The sequence below is a fragment of the Pyrgilauda ruficollis genome, unplaced genomic scaffold (assembly GCF_017590135.1).
Source record: "Pyrgilauda ruficollis isolate IOZ18807 unplaced genomic scaffold, ASM1759013v1 scaffold443, whole genome shotgun sequence".
Lineage (NCBI taxonomy): Eukaryota > Metazoa > Chordata > Aves > Passeriformes > Passeridae > Pyrgilauda > Pyrgilauda ruficollis.
Window position 1 is genome coordinate 1 of NW_024525968.1, and position 15,000 is coordinate 15,000.

Sequence of the window (15,000 nt, forward strand, 5' to 3'; positions counted from 1 at the left end):
TCTTGTCCCAGAGCAGAATTCCTGAGCCGAAACTCATCCCAGAGCAGAATTCTAGGGAGCAGAACTCATCCCAGAGCAGAATTCCTGGGCCCTCCTCATCCCAGAGCAGAATTCCTGAGTCCTTCTTGTCCCAGAGCAGAATTCCTGAGCCGAAACTCATCCCAGAGCAGAATTCTAGGGAGCAGAACTCATCCCAGAGCAGAATTCCTGGGCCCTCCTCATCCCAGAGCAGAATTCCTGAGTCCTTCTTGTCCCAGAGCAGAATTCCTGAGCCGAAACTCATCCCAGAGCAGAATTCTAGGGAGCAGAACTCATCCCAGAGCAGAATTCCTGGGCCCTCCTCATCCCAGAGCAGAATTCCTGAGCCGTTCTCATCCCAGAGCAGACTGCCTGACCCATTCTCATTCCAGGGAACAAAACTCATCCCAGAGCAGAATTCCTGGGCCCTTCTCATCCCAGAGCAGAATTCCCGAGCCCTTCTCATCCCGGAGCAGAATTCCCGAGCCCTTCTCATCCCAGAGCAGAATTCCTGAGCCGTTCTCATCCCAGAGCAGAATGCCTGACCCATTCTCATTCCAGGGAACAGAACTCATCCCACAGCAGAATTCCCGAGCTGTTCTCATCCCAGAGCAGAATTCCTGAGCCATTCTCATTCCAGGAAGCAGAACTCATTCCAGAGCAGAATTCCCGAGCCGTTCTCATCCCATAGCAGAATGCCTGACCCATTCTCATTCCAGGGAACAAAACTCATCCCAGAGCAGAATTCCCAAGTCATTCTCATCCCGGAGCAGAATTCCTGAGCCCTTCTCATTCCAGGGAACAAAACTCATTCCAGAGCAGAATTCCCGAGCCCTTCTCATCCCAGAGCAGAATTCCCGAGCCGTTCTCATCCCAGAGCAGAATTCCCGAGCCCTTCTCATCCCGGAGCAGAATGCCTGACCCATTCTCATTCCAGGGAACAGAACTCATCCCAGAGCAGAATTCCCGAGCCCTTCCCCTTCCAGGGAGCCGATGCAAACCAGGACCGGCCCCGCGATGAAGCTGCTCCTGCTGGGGCTGAGCCTCCTGCTGTGCGTCGGCGTGGGTGAGCGGGGAACAAGCCACATTTAACCGCCTGGAAGCGGGATTCCGCCCGCCTCTTCCCAGAGCTCATCCCGGTTTTCCCCCTCCGAGCAGCCCAGACCCTCCGGTGCCACCTCTGCAAGTACAAGGTGCCCTTGGTGGGCTGCCTCCGGGGCGCCAACGTCACCACCTGCGAGCGCCGGGAGAAGTGTGCCCTCATCAAAAGCAGCCTGGGTGTGTTCCTCCGTGGCATTCCCATCCTTTCCCTCCTTTTGGGCTCTCCTTGGCATTCCCATCCCCTCCTTCCCTCCTTTCGGGCTCTCCTTGGCATTTCCATCCTTTCCCTCCTTTTGGCCTCTCCTTGGCATTCCCATCCTCTCCTTCCCTCCTTTCGGGCCCTCCTTAGCATCCCCATCCTCTCCTTGGCATTCCCATCCTCTCTTTTCCTCCTTTCGGGCCCTCCGTGGCATTCCCATCCTCTCCTTGGCATTCCCATCCTCTCCTTGGCATCCCCATCCTCTCCTTGGCATCCCCATCCTCTCCTTGGCATTCCCATCCTTCCTTCCCTCCTTTTGGCCTCTCCTTGGCTTTCCCATCCTCTCCTTGGCATTCCCATTGTTTCCCTCCCTCCTTTTGGGCTCTCCTTGGCATTCCCATCCTCTCCTTCCCTCCTTTTGGGCTCTCCTTGGCATCCCCATCCTCTCCTTGGCATTCCCATCCTCTCCTTGGCATCCCCATCCTCTCCTTGGCATCCCCATCCTCTCCTTGGCATTCCCATCCTTCCTTCCCTCCTTTTGGCCTCTCCTTGGCTTTCCCATCCTCTCCTTGGCATTCCCATTGTTTCCCTCCCTCCTTTTGGGCTCTCCTTGGCATTCCCATCCTCTCCTTCCCTCCTTTTGGGCTCTCCTTGGCATCCCCATCCTCTCCTTGGCATTCCCATCCTTTCCTTCCCTCCTTTCAGCCTCTCCTTGGCATTCCCATCCTCTCCTTGGCATTCCCATCCTCTCCTTGGCATCCCCATCCTCTCCTTGGCTTTCCCATCCTCTCCTTCCCTCCTTTCGGGCTCTCCTTGGCATTCCCACCCTCTCTTCCCCTGCAGGGAAATTCTCCCCATCCCTGGAAAACCAACTCGCTCCCGTGGATGGGTGAGGATGAGGAGATGAAGCGCCAGCTGGGAGGGGTTGAGTTCACCCTCGCCATGGCGGCTGTCCCCAAAAAAGCTTCAAAAAGTCGTTTTTAAGCCAAGGGGAGACTCTCCCTTCCAAATAACCAGGGGGGCAGGGGTTGTCTCAGTGCGTGCACCGCCTGATTTTCTTTTTCTCCTAATTAAACCAAGCTGTGACTTGATTTGGCGGGTTATATTTCAGAGCCGGGCTTCTCCTCGGAGCCCAAAACCTGATTTTTTCCGTCGCTCCCCTCTGCCCTGCAGGTAAGATGACCCTTTACTACCAGCAGGGCTGCACCTCCGCCCTCAACTGCGGCCGGGAGCGGGCGTCGGACGCCGAGTCCCGCCTGAGCTCCCGCTACTCGTGCTGCGAGACCGACCTCTGCAACGAGGAGTGGGGCGAGGAGCCCACGGACTGAGCCGCGCTCCCCGGAGGATTCCCGAGCGCTCGGCGCCCGCAGCTGGGCTCCTGATTTAGTCTCGGCTCTAAAATAAACCCTCAGGCTCGGCGCTGGGTCTGGCTGGCGTCGCTGTTTCCCTGCCTCCTCTTCCCAGCTCTCCGGGCTCAGCATTCCTGCGGCTCTGCGAGCAGCTGGCGGCCCCGAACACGATCCCGACACCCAAACCCCAAGGACGGGACAAGGAGCTTCCTCCTGGCGGCATCCCGGGTTTTCCTCCTTTTCCCCCCAGGGCAGGGCTGGGAATTTTGGGAGAGGATGGGAATTTTTGGGAGGGAGCTGCTGGGAGCCAGGGGAAATAGAGGATGCGTGTATCCAGTGGACATGAATCAATCTCTGTATTTATAGGCAACAGGTGTTTACCTGGCAGGGACTCACGTTGCCTTTTCCTTTTTATTTTTCCTTTTTTTCCCCCCCTTTATTTCCCCCCTCTTCCCGTCGGTTTGGGCGCCCCAAGCTCTTCTTACCTGATCAGGCAGGCGGGAGGTGCCCCACAGGAGACCCTCCTGCCCTTTCCCCCCAAATATGAGCAGCGAGATTAACAATTTTCCCACCCTTTGGGGAGAGGGATGAAGCTCCTGGAAAGGGTTAAAGGCTGCCGAGACCCCGGAGGAAGCTCCTGGAAAGGGTTAAAGGCTGCCGAGACCCCGGGATGAAGCCCCTGGAAAGGGTTAAAAGCTGCCGAGACCCCGGGAGGAAGCTCCTGGAAAGGGTTAAAGGCTGCCGAGACCCCGCAGGAAGCTCCTGGAAAGGGTTAAAGGCTGCCGAGACCCCGTGATGAAGCCCCTGGAAAGGGTTAAAGGCTGCCGAGACCCCGGGGCTCGGGGACAGGTGGAGGGAGGCGATGGAAACGCGATCCGGGCGCTGGGCAGGGAAAAGAACTTTGGCACGGAGGAGAGCGGCAGAGCCCGGGGAGGAGGAGGAGGAGGAGGGGGAGGAAGAGGAGGGAAAGACCCCGCTGGTGCCCAAATGGGGGAGGGCAAAGAATGGTAAGTGACACTGGAGGCGCTGGCGGCGACACAGGGGACAGATGCGGCGGCGGGGAGCCGCAGCCCGAGCCCCGCCGCGATGTCCGAGGCGGCCGCGGCCGCCGCCGGGTTCCTCCGCCGGCCCCGGTGCCGCTGGGACCCCGCGGGCAGCCGGCAGCTCGGCCCGTCCAGAGCCGGCCCCGCGCCAAATCCCGGCCGGTCGGGGCCTTTCGGGGGGACGCGGCCGGCGGGCGGCTCCGCTGAGAGGTACGGGGGGTCTCGGGGGGCGATTGTCGCGCTGTCCCCTCCTGGCTGTCACCTCGCCTCCTCGGGGGTCTCGCTCTTCCCCGGCTCCGTGAGCATCCCTGCGGTTGGGGTGCGGCGGTACCTGCGGATCTCAGGCGGAAAGGTGAGGGATGGGGGGAAAAAGGGGCTGGGGGTTATTTATGGGTGGAAGGAAAGGGGAGGGAGGAGAGTGAATTGTCCTTGCATAGGGAGTGGTGTCAGTATATATAAATATATAAAAGTATATAAATATATAAAATAGATAATATAAATTATTATGTAAATATATAAAATATAATATTCAAAAATAAAATATATAAATATATAAAATATAATATTTTCTAAAATAAAATATAATACAAATATATAAAAGATATGAATAAATATAAATATATAGAATATAAAATATATTTATATTATATGAAAATATATATATAAATATATCTAAATACATAAAATATATTATATACATCATTATATAAATATATAATTGTAATAGTTTTAAAAATAAAATATTGTATAAATATATAAAAATATTAAAATATATTCATATTATATATAAAAAATATATATAAATATAAAATATATTTATATATATAAATATAAAATATATTTATATTTTTATATATGAATACATATAAATATATATACATATTTTAAAAATAGAAATATATAAAAATATATTAAAATATGAAAAAAATAAATAAATACAAACAAAACCCAAACCAAAACCAGGCAGGGTAAGCTCAGGATTTGCGGGCAGAAAATCCTGTGCCCGGTCCGGCCGGAGTGACCGCGGGGCCGCGCTGCGCGCCGAGCACCGCCCCGGGCACTGCCCCTTCTCCCCTCCCGAAAGCCTTCCCCGCCGCAGGAGAGAGGCCATGGCCGCCGCGTTCCTGCCCGGCAGCCTGCAGGACGAGGCCACCTGCTCCGTGTGCCTGGAGTTCTTCAAGGACCCGGTGTCCATCGAGTGCGGCCACAACTTCTGCCGGGCGTGCATCGCCAAGAGCTGGAGGGAGCTGCACGCCGACTTCCCGTGCCCGCAGTGCCGGGAGGTTTTCCAGCAGCAGAGCTTTCGCCCCAACCGGCAGCTGGCCAACATGTCCGAGATCATCGGGCAGTTGGCGCTGCGCGGGGCCCGGGCGGCCGCGGAGGACGCGCTGTGCGCCAAGCACCGCGAGGCGCTCAAGCTCTACTGCAAGGACGACCGCCGGAGCATCTGCGTGGTGTGCGACCGCTCCCGCGAGCACCGCCCGCACGCCGTGGTGCCCGTGGACGAGGCTGCCGAGGAGTACAAGGCGCGTCCGTCCGTCCGTCCGCCCGCCCGTCTTCCCCGCCCGCGTCGCGGAGGGGTTTTCCCGGGATGAGTGCGCGTTGTTGGAAGGGGCGGAGGGTCGGTGGAGCAGCAAGAGGGGGAGTGGGGTGTGAGATCCTTGGGGGGTGCATTGCCTGGAGAAGGGGGGAAAAAGGAGGAAAAGGAGGAAAAGGGGAAAAAGGGGGAAAAAGAAGGAAAAGGATGAAAAGAAGAAATAAAGGAGAAAAAGGGAAAAAAGGAAAAAAAGGAGAAAAAGGGGGAAAAGGAGGAAAAGGAGGAAAAGAAGAAATAAAGGAGAAAAAGGGAAAAAAAAGGAAAAAAAGGAGAAAAAGGAGGAAAAGGAGAAAAAGGAAAAAAAGGAGGAAAAGGAGGAAAATGAGAAAAAAGAGTAAAAGGAGAAAAATAAAAGGGGGAAGGGCTGTCCTCCCTCCCTCTCCTGCGTTTCTCTGGTTTTTTGGGGCGGATTCACCTCGCCGGGAGGGGAGCGGCTGAGGGAGACAAACTCTGGGCGCTGGGAGAGCGCCCAGAAATGAGCGAGGTTAATTAAAGCCGGGCTGACCTTTTCCGGGAGCCGGTGGGAACAGGGCTCCTCCCGTCCCCGGCTCCCTCCGTTCGTGGGGTGGGTTTTTTTTTTCATTTTTTTGGGGTTCTGGTGGTCCAGAGGGATTTCCCGGCCGGCGCATCCCGTGTTTTTCCTCCCTCCCCATCCCGCCCGCCAAAGGGCAAACCCTGCGGGCAGGAGGAGAGAAATCGACAACAAACTCTTCTTTTGCCGGCAGGAGAAGATCCAGGGGCGCCTGGATTTCCTGCGGAAGGAGCGGCAGGAACTGCTGGAGTTCAAAGTGAACGACGATAAGAAAACCCAGGAGCTGCTGGTGCGTCCTGGGGTGGGCTGGTGGAGCGGGGTGAGGATCCCAGCGTCCGAAAAAGGGGAGGGCGAGGTTTCCTCCTTCCTCCTGGCCCCACCACCACCAGCCAAGACCTCAAGGATGGTGCTGGAGCATCTGAGAGCCAGACAGGCTCCGGGGCTCTGCTCCACCCTTCCTTTTCCTCAGCACGTCATCCCTGTGGCAGCAGAAGGGAAAAAAAAAACCAAAACCCATCCCACTGAAAATAACTCCTCTGGGATCATCCTCCCCAAAACAAGTGGTTTTGAGAGATCCTGGCGGGGATTTCTGTCCCACCCCTGCTGCTTCCCAAGGTTTTTGTCCTGGGAATTCTGCCCCCTGTGATTCCTCACCCCTCCCCAAAGGAAAACCCCCAGTCTCTTTCCAGGCTGGAGCTCCAGCGGCGCCGCCAGGCCTGTCTCTCCCTGAAAACCCCTTTTTTTCCGTGTTTCTGCCCCAGAAAACCATCGAGAGCGAGCGGCAGAAGCTGCTGTCGGACTTCGAGCGGCTGCGGCAGTTCCTGCACGACCAGGAGCACATCCTGCTGGGGCAGCTGGACAAGATGGAGAAGAACATCGCCAGGAGGCAGAACGAGAACATCACCGACCTCTCCAAGGAGATCACGCTCCTCAACAAGCTCATCGCCGAGCTGGAGGAGAAAATCCAGCAGCCCATGCTGGAGTTCCTCAAGGTGAGGCCTCAGGTCCCTTATTCCTCCTTTTTCCAAGTGCTCGTGGATCCTGTGCAGGTGTTTTGGGGGTAAAAGTCCTTTTTTTATTCTGCCTTTAACGAGTGGATGGTGCAAGGAGGTGTCTGAGCGCCCCAAGCTGAGGAACACCCTGGAACAGAATGTTCTTTTCAATTTTAACGAATTTTTTTTCCCCTCCATGAACTTGTTTGGGCTTTTCTAGCACCCCCCAAGCCCTTGGTTTCAAGGTGTTCAGAGCTGAGCTAGACCAAACTCTGCTTTTGAGGTGGGAAAACAACCCAGGGGTGCCCAAAATCCTTTTCCACAGCTCCTTTCCCCACCCTGCATGGCAGGAGGTGACCTTTGAGTGGAGCTCGTTTTTATTGGATTCAGATCTGGCTCCCCCAGACCTGCACAGGGTTAAATTCCCTCCCAGCCTGCCTTCTGGGCCCTGTCAATATTTGCAGACGGTTTCAGGACTTGGCCGTGGGTGGAAATTCACCCCACGTGCTCTCCGTGCTGGTGCCTACGTAAAACACGCCAGAACAACAATTGGCATTTTATTTAAAAAGCAGCTTGGGAAGGCTGGGCTGGCTCCAGGGTCCTTTTCCAGCCCCCTGGGAGGTGACTCTGCCTTTGTGTGGGCTCTGGAATGTGTTTTGAGGGCACCAGAACAGGCAAACAGTGGCTCAGTTCTGCTGTCGGTGTTGCTCAACTTTATTGAGCGTGTTGCAACTTCATTGAGCGCATTTGAACCTTAAATCACCTCCACAATCCAGCCCTGACGGAGGGAAAATCACTTCCCTGTCCGCCCCGAAAACCCCTTTTTTTCCGTGTTTCTGCCCCAGAAAACCATCGAGAGCGAGCGGCAGAAGCTGCTGTCGGACTTCGAGCGGCTGCGGCAGTTCCTGCACGACCAGGAGCACATCCTGCTGGGGCAGCTGGACAAGATGGAGAAGAACATCGCCAGGAGGCAGAACGAGAACATCACCGACCTCTCCAAGGAGATCACGCTCCTCAACAAGCTCATCGCCGAGCTGGAGGAGAAAATCCAGCAGCCCATGCTGGAGTTCCTCAAGGTGAGGCCTCAGGTCCCTTATTCCTCCTTTTTCCAAGTGCTCGTGGATCCTGTGCAGGTGTTTTGGGGGTAAAAGTCCTTTTTTTATTCTGCCTTTAACGAGTGGATGGTGCAAGGAGGTGTCTGAGTGCCCCAAGCTGAGGAACACCCTGGAACAGAATGTTCTTTTCAATTTTAACGAATTTTTTTTCCCCTCCATGAACTTGTTTGGGCTTTTCTAGCACCCCCCAAGCCCTTGGTTTCAAGGTGTTCAGAGCTGAGCTAGACCAAACTCTGCTTTTGAGGTGGGAAAACAACCCAGGGGTGCCCAAAATCCTTTTCCACAGCTCCTTTCCCCACCCTGCATGGCAGGAGGTGACCTTTGAGTGGAGCTCGTTTTTATTGGATTCAGATCTGGCTCCCCCAGACCTGCACAGGGTTAAATTCCCTCCCAGCCTGCCTTCTGGGCCCTGTCAATATTTGCAGACGGTTTCAGGACTTGGCCGTGGGTGGAAATTCACCCCACGTGCTCTCCGTGCTGGTGCCTACGTAAAACACGCCAGAACAACAATTGGCATTTTATTAAAAAAGCAGCTTGGGAAGGCTGGGCTGGCTCCAGGGTCCTTTTCCAGCCCCCCGGGAGGTGACTCTGCCTTTGTGTGGGCTCTGGAATGTGTTTTGAGGGCACCAGAACAGGCAAACAGTGGCTCAGTTCTGCTGTCGGTGTTGCTCAACTTTATTGAGCGTGTTGCAACTTCATTGAGCGCATTTGAACCTTAAATCACCTCCACAATCCAGCCCTGACGGAGGGAAAATCACTTCCCTGTCCGCCCCAGGAGGGAAAATCACTTCCCTGTCCGTCCCCGGCACGAGAGGCACCCCCGGGCTTTTCCTGGGGGTGATGAGGTGTGGGAGTCCAGGGGACACAGAGCTGCCCAGGTGTGTGGCAGGTGTCCCCCCCCAGAGCTGGGATCCGCACCTGGGGCTGAATCCACACCTGGGCGTGAATCCGCATCTGGGGCTGAATCCACACCTGCAGCGTGAATCCACACCTGGGGTGTGAATCCACACCTGGGGCTGAATCCACACCTGGGGCTGAATCCTCACCTGGGGCTGAATCCACACCTGGGGCTGAATCCTCACCTGGGGCTGAATCCACACCTGGGACGCGAATCCACACCTGGGGCTGAATCCACACCTGGGGCTGAATCCACACCTGGGGTGTGAATCCACTCCTGGGGCTGAATCCGCACCTGGGGTGTGAATCCGCACCTGGGGCTGAATCCACACCTGGGACGTGAATCCACACCTGGGGCTGAATCCGCACCTGGGACTGAATCCACACCTGGGACGTGAATCCACACCTGGGACTGAATCCGCACCTGGGGCTGCTCCCACCATCCAGGGATCCAAAACCCGGCCGGGTTTGACGAGCAGGAATTGCTCTGGGGGGGTCGCAGAGCACAGCGGGTTTCACTCAGCCTCTCTTTTTCCCTTCCAGGATGTGGCGGGCGTCATCAGCAGGTACGGAATTCTGGAATTCTGCTCTCCCCGCCTGCAGCTCAGTGTGCCCAGCCCCGGGGAGGGGGGAATTTTCCTTCCCCCTCCTCTCTGCGAGCCTCGGATCTCCTCCAGCTCCTTGGAAATCTGATTTTCACGGCGCCCTTTTCCCCTGCCGGCGGGCTTCTTGCAGGCTCGAGCGAGAGCAGGAACTCCAAATTCCCAGATTTGCTCCCCCACCGCAGGTCAGGCACCGCCAGCTCCGAAACTGCAGAGGTGGGGAGGGGCTTTTACCCCAAAAAATCACCCCTGAGGAGCCTCAAAATCCACGCCCAAACCCCGATTTCCTCACCCCAAGGAGGATGAAATCCCAGCGAGATGCTGGAGGAGCACGGGCGGCAGACGGAGCTGGAAATGAGGGGAAATCAGCAATTTTAACGATTTCCTCGTCGTTTTTTCTGTTTTTTTTTCCCCTCGGCAGGAGCGATGACGTGAAGTGCCAGAAGCCCGTCCCTGTCTGCACCGACATGAAGATGCACGTCTGCAACTTCTCCCTCAAAACTGTGGTCCTCGAGAAGGTCTTGAAGAAATTCCGGGGTGGGTGGAAAAGGCTGGAAAAAATTAAAAAATAATCCCTGGGTTTTCCTGGCACCGGGAAGGAAGAGAGGGGATGGTGCTGGAGGGCTCCTGGGCACCAAAGTGGAGCAGAAAAAAGTGTTTTTTCAGCTGGAAAAAGGGTTTTTTCAGCTGGGAAAATTGTTCTGGAAATCCTTGTTCTCATTCTGGAGATGGGCATGAGCAGGAAGAGACTCAGCCAGGCAAATTTCTGGGGAAAGAAATGTGGTTTTTTTTTAAAAAAAGAGGGGGAAATCGGAATGTGAGCATCGGTTTTGGTGCAATAAAAACTTTAATTTCCAGACAGCCAAGGCCCGGGTTTGCAGGAAGGCACGAGATGGTGCTGAGAGAGCTGGAAAGGCAAAATGCGCCAAAAAGAGCGGGTCTAGAAGAGAAAAAAAACAAATAATTTCGAAATGGAAATTACACCCTGGGGCAAGAATTGGCTTAAAGGATGTGCTCAAGGCTTGAAATTCCTCAGGCTGAGATGGGAGAGGGCATGATCACTGTGGTTTAAATGAATCCTGTGTTTTCTTCAGGCCAAGAAAGGGGTTTTTAATGAAAACTAAATATATTTAACATATATATATATATATTCAATAAATATAGGATAATGAAAATTAAATATACATATTAAATATATATTTCAATATATTTTAATGAAAATTAAATCTATTCAATAAAAATTAAATATATTTAATTATAATATAAATAAATTAAATCTATTTAAATATATTAAATATATAAAATATATATTAAATATATAAATTAAATATATTTATATATAAATATATCAATATATTTAAATATATTTCATGCCAAGAAGGTGGTTTTTAATGAAAATTAAATATATTTAAGGGGGTTTTTAATGAAAATTAAATATATTTAAAGGGGTTTTTAATTTAAAATTAAATATATTAAATATATTGAATGAAAATCAGATATATATGATATAAAATGAAATAATTGTATTTAAAATTAAATATATTTAACAGGGATTCTCCCCTGTTGCACTGCTCCATCCTCAGCTCTTGCTGATGCTTTGTCTCTCTGGGTGTCACCACTCACGGCCCTGCCTTTTCTCCTTTCCAGAACACCTGCAGGACGAGCTGGGAAGAGGTGAAAAAGGTAAAAAAAAGATGATATTTCACACTTAGCACCCGGAGCAAAGACCCAAAATTGTGGTTGTACTTTGCAAAGCCAAAGAGAGGGGGACAAAAAGGAAGGAAAAAAAAAAAAAAAAGGAAAAAGGCACTCTGGATTTCTTTTTTTTTTTTTTTTCCTCCTTAATTTCTTCTCTCTCGATGATTTCCAGATCCAGCCTGCTCAGCTCCAGAGCCCAAAGCCGATTTTTCTAACTGACGCCGGGGATCTGACAGCTCAGCCAGGTCCTCTCTGCCTGTTTGCACTTAAACCCGCAGATTTCAGACCAAAAAGCCACAGCTGGCTCTCAATTTGCCAAATTTGCTCTGCTGGGCTCCTGCTTCCACCAGGGAATGGGGATGGAGGGTGTGAGCTCCGGCCTCCGCCCCAGCGTGAAGTCAGAGGGGTTAATTCCCAGCAGAATTTGGTTAATTCCTTAGCCAAATTTGCTCTGCTGGGCTCCTGCTTCCACCAGGGAATGGGGATGGAGGGTGTGAGCTCCGGCCTCCGCCCCAGCGTGAAGTCAGAGGGGTTAATTCCCAGCAGAATTTGGTTAATTCCTTAAATTATTTAAGAATTCAAATTAAATCCCAGCAGAATTTGGTTAATTCCTTCAGTTATTTAAGAATTCAAATTAAATCCCAGCAGAATTTGGTTAATTCCTTAAATTAGTTAAGAATTCAAATTAAATCCCGGCAGAATTTGGTTCATTCCTTCAGTTATTTAAGAATTCAAATTAAATCCCAGCAGAATTTGGTTCATTCCTTCAGTTATTTAAGAATTCAAATTAAATCCCAGCAGAATTTGGTTAATTCCTTAAATTAGTTAAGAATTCAAATTAAATCCCAGCAGAATTTGGTTCATTCCTTAAGGTATTTAAGAATTCAAATTATATCCCATCAGAATTTGGTTAATTCCTTCAGTTATTTAAGAATTCAAATTAAATCCCAGCAGAATTTGGTTAATTCCTTAAATTAGTTAAGAATTCAAATTATGTCCCAGCAGAATTTGGTTCATTCCTTCAGTTATTTAAGAATTCAAATTAAATCCCAGCAGAATTTGGTTAATTCCTTAAATTATTTAAGAATTCAAATTAAATCCCAGCAGAATTTGGTTAATTCCTTAAATTAGTTAAGAATTCAAATTAAATCCCAGCAGAATTTGGTTCATTCCTTCAGTTATTTAAGAATTCAAATTAAATCCCAGCAGAATTTGGTTCATTCCTTCAGTTATTTAAGAATTCAAATTAAATCCCAGCAGAATTCCACTCATTTTTAAAGGTGATTAAGAATTTAACTCCTTCCCGCAGGAGAGGTCGTGAATTTGAGGGGCAAACCCAGCCCAGGACGATTTCCCATGCTGGGAAGGGGCTCTTCAGGAATTCTGGGATCAACCCTCTCCCTCTGACCTCAACCTGAGATCAAAACCTGCCCCATCCACACCCCCTTGGTGCCCAGAGCAGAATTTTTAGGGAAAAAAAAAAAAAAAAAAGAAAAAAAAAAAAAACAACTTATTTTTTGCTTTTAAAGCTGTGGTCTCTCGCACGGGGGACCTCAAAGCAGGACAACCCACGGGTTGGACCTTTTCCAAGGATTCTGCAGACAAGCAGCACCCCCAGACGCCTCTGGAAGTGCCAAAATCTGGCAGGGAGCACAAGGAGAAGCCAAAGCTGGGAAGCCAAAGGCCCCTCGCTGCATGCCCAGGGGGGTGGGTGCATGTGCAGAGGTGTGTGCCGTCCCACGACCTTGTGGTTGAACCCCAGACCCAAATCCTGACGGTTCCAGGAGCTGGAGATGCCCGAGGAAGGAAAAACGCCCTGTGGATAAAAAGAAAAAAACTGGCATTGATGGAATTGGGTCATTCCACCCCATTCCCTGCAGTTTTGCTGGCGGGATTTGCAGTTTCTGGTGCAGGAGACGCAGGAAATGCTGGTTTTTGGCCACTCTCTCACTTTTGGGGAGGAACCTGGCGCTTTAATGATCCCAGCCTTCCCCATGATGGCTTTCCCCACCTTTACGAAGCGCTCTGAGGCTTTTAATCCCACCGTGTCTCTTTTGGGAAATTTTTATGCCCGTTCCTGACCCGAATCTGTGGATTTTGGAGAGCACAAAGGCCTTCATGGTGCGGCACCTGCTGCGTTTCAGCTCCAGACGCCCCAATTTAGACTCCCCCAAAGGGTCTCATGGATTGGTGGTGACTTTGCTGACTACAACCACAATTTGAGGTCACTCGTTGCTTCCTCTCAGCCTGAGTTGGGAAAGGGGGGAAAAAAAGCTGTTGGGACCAGGCTGGAATTGCACGTTTGGTTTGGGCTGCTCCAGGTGGAAAGATGCCCTTAGGTCACGGCTTCCCACGAGGATTTGGGGTGGTTTGGGGATCAAAACTCTGCAATTTGTGATGCCAGGGGGGTGTGGAGCCCTCCTGTGTGTGGACGAGCTGGAAACCAAGACAAAAAAATCAATTTATGTGGGGAAAACCATTCTTGACCTAAGGCCCATCTTTGCTATTGGCAACCGCGGATTATCTGCATGTGCTTTTTCATGGCGCTCCTTTCTCCCGCTGGCCTCGTGCTGTTGTCACCCCATTTCTCACCAGGAGCAGCATGAGATAAACCCCCCCTGGAGGGATTTGGGGTGTCCAGTGTGGGGTGGGATTACTGGGGTTGGGCCGGGATTATTGAGATCCGGGCCGGTCCAGGAACCGGCGACTCCCACCCCGCGTCGCGCTTTTCCTCGCTCAAACCCTGGCCGCAGACCTGAGCGCTGTCACCGCTGTCCCCAACAGAGGACCTGACCCTGGACCCCGACTCGGCCAACCACCTGCTGATCCTCTCGGCCGACCTCAAGAGCGTCCGCATGGGCTGCAGGAAGCAGGAGCTGCCCGACAACCCCAAGCGCTTCGACACCAACTCGCGGGTCTTGGCCAGCACGGGCTTCAAGTCGGGGCGGCACTACTGGGAGGTGGAGGTGGGGCCCTCGGACGGCTGGGCCTTCGGCGTGGCCAGGGAGTCCGTCCGCAGGAAGGGGCTGACGCAGTTCTCCCCCGAGGAGGGCATCTGGGCCGTGCAGCAGAACGGGGGCCGCTACTGGGCCGTGACGTCGCCGCAGCGCACGCCGCTGTGCCTCAGCCGCAAGCTGAGCCGCGTCCGCGTCTACCTGGACTACGAGGGCGAGGAGGTTTCCTTCTACGACGCCGAGAGCATGCAGCACATCTTCACCTTCAACGTGGCCTTCCAGGAGAAGGTGTTCCCCCTCTTCTCGGTCTGTTCCACCGTCACCTACATCAAGCTGTGCCCCTGAGGCGCCTCGGGGAGCGGCGGGGACGGGCCTGGGTGAGCTCAGGGGACTCGGATCAGCCTGGCTTTGGTGGGACGTGGGCAGTGGGGTGGCCAGGAGAGCACCACAAGGAGGGTCTTCGGGGAGGAGAGACGTCCAGCAGCGCCCAGAAGTTGCGGTTGCCAGCTTCAAGGAAGGTTGTGGTCACCAACTCAGAGAGCGTGGCCACCAACCCAAGGGCTGCGGCCACCAATCTGAGCTCAGCCCTGGCCGCGGTGACGAGCTCAGCCAGTCAGTGGGAAGGAACCCTCCAGAAGTCATTTGTGGCTCCAGGTCTGACCCTGGATGGGGGCTTAAGGCTCTGTGGGAAGGTCTGGAGTGGTTCCTCCACCCCTGTGGAAGTGACAATGGGCTGGGAAATGGAATATTTATGGGGGACAGTGGGACAGGTAGGGTTGAGCAGGAATCTTGGGGCATCCATCCAAAACAAAGCTCCTCTGTTTGTCCACAGAGAAGAAATCCAGTCAGAAATCTCCTGTTTCCTTCTCCCACATGGGGAAATGATTTTCCCCCAAAAAAGCT

General features: G+C 52.4%; 1 protein-coding gene across 7 annotated transcripts in view; it reads left to right on the forward strand.

Moving 5' to 3' along the window:
* The first annotated feature begins 3,429 nt into the window (after positions 1-3,429).
* The window catches only part of LOC121359411 (E3 ubiquitin-protein ligase TRIM7-like), a 12,414-nt gene continuing 843 nt past the window's right edge, over positions 3,430-15,000 (forward strand). For 2 of the 7 annotated variants that reach the window (XR_005956040.1, XM_041478349.1), the window contains exons 1-8: positions 3,430-3,674; positions 4,810-5,236; positions 6,033-6,128; positions 6,601-6,831; positions 9,387-9,409; positions 9,867-9,982; positions 11,093-11,128; positions 13,928-15,000. The exon at positions 13,928-15,000 is cut by the window's right edge. Coding sequence is in view for 6 of the 7 variants with exons in the window: in XM_041478349.1 (XP_041334283.1) it covers positions 3,463-3,674; positions 4,810-5,236; positions 6,033-6,128; positions 6,601-6,831; positions 9,387-9,409; positions 9,867-9,982; positions 11,093-11,128; positions 13,928-14,442 (1,656 nt within the window). In the remaining variant the exon portion in view is untranslated. Of the gene's footprint in view, positions 3,921-3,971; positions 4,063-4,794; positions 5,237-5,301; positions 5,332-6,032; positions 6,129-6,600; positions 6,832-9,386; positions 9,410-9,866; positions 9,983-11,092; positions 11,129-13,927 lie in introns of those variants that run through there. The other 5 variants (XM_041478350.1, XM_041478351.1, XM_041478352.1 and 2 more) reach the window with 5 other exon arrangements.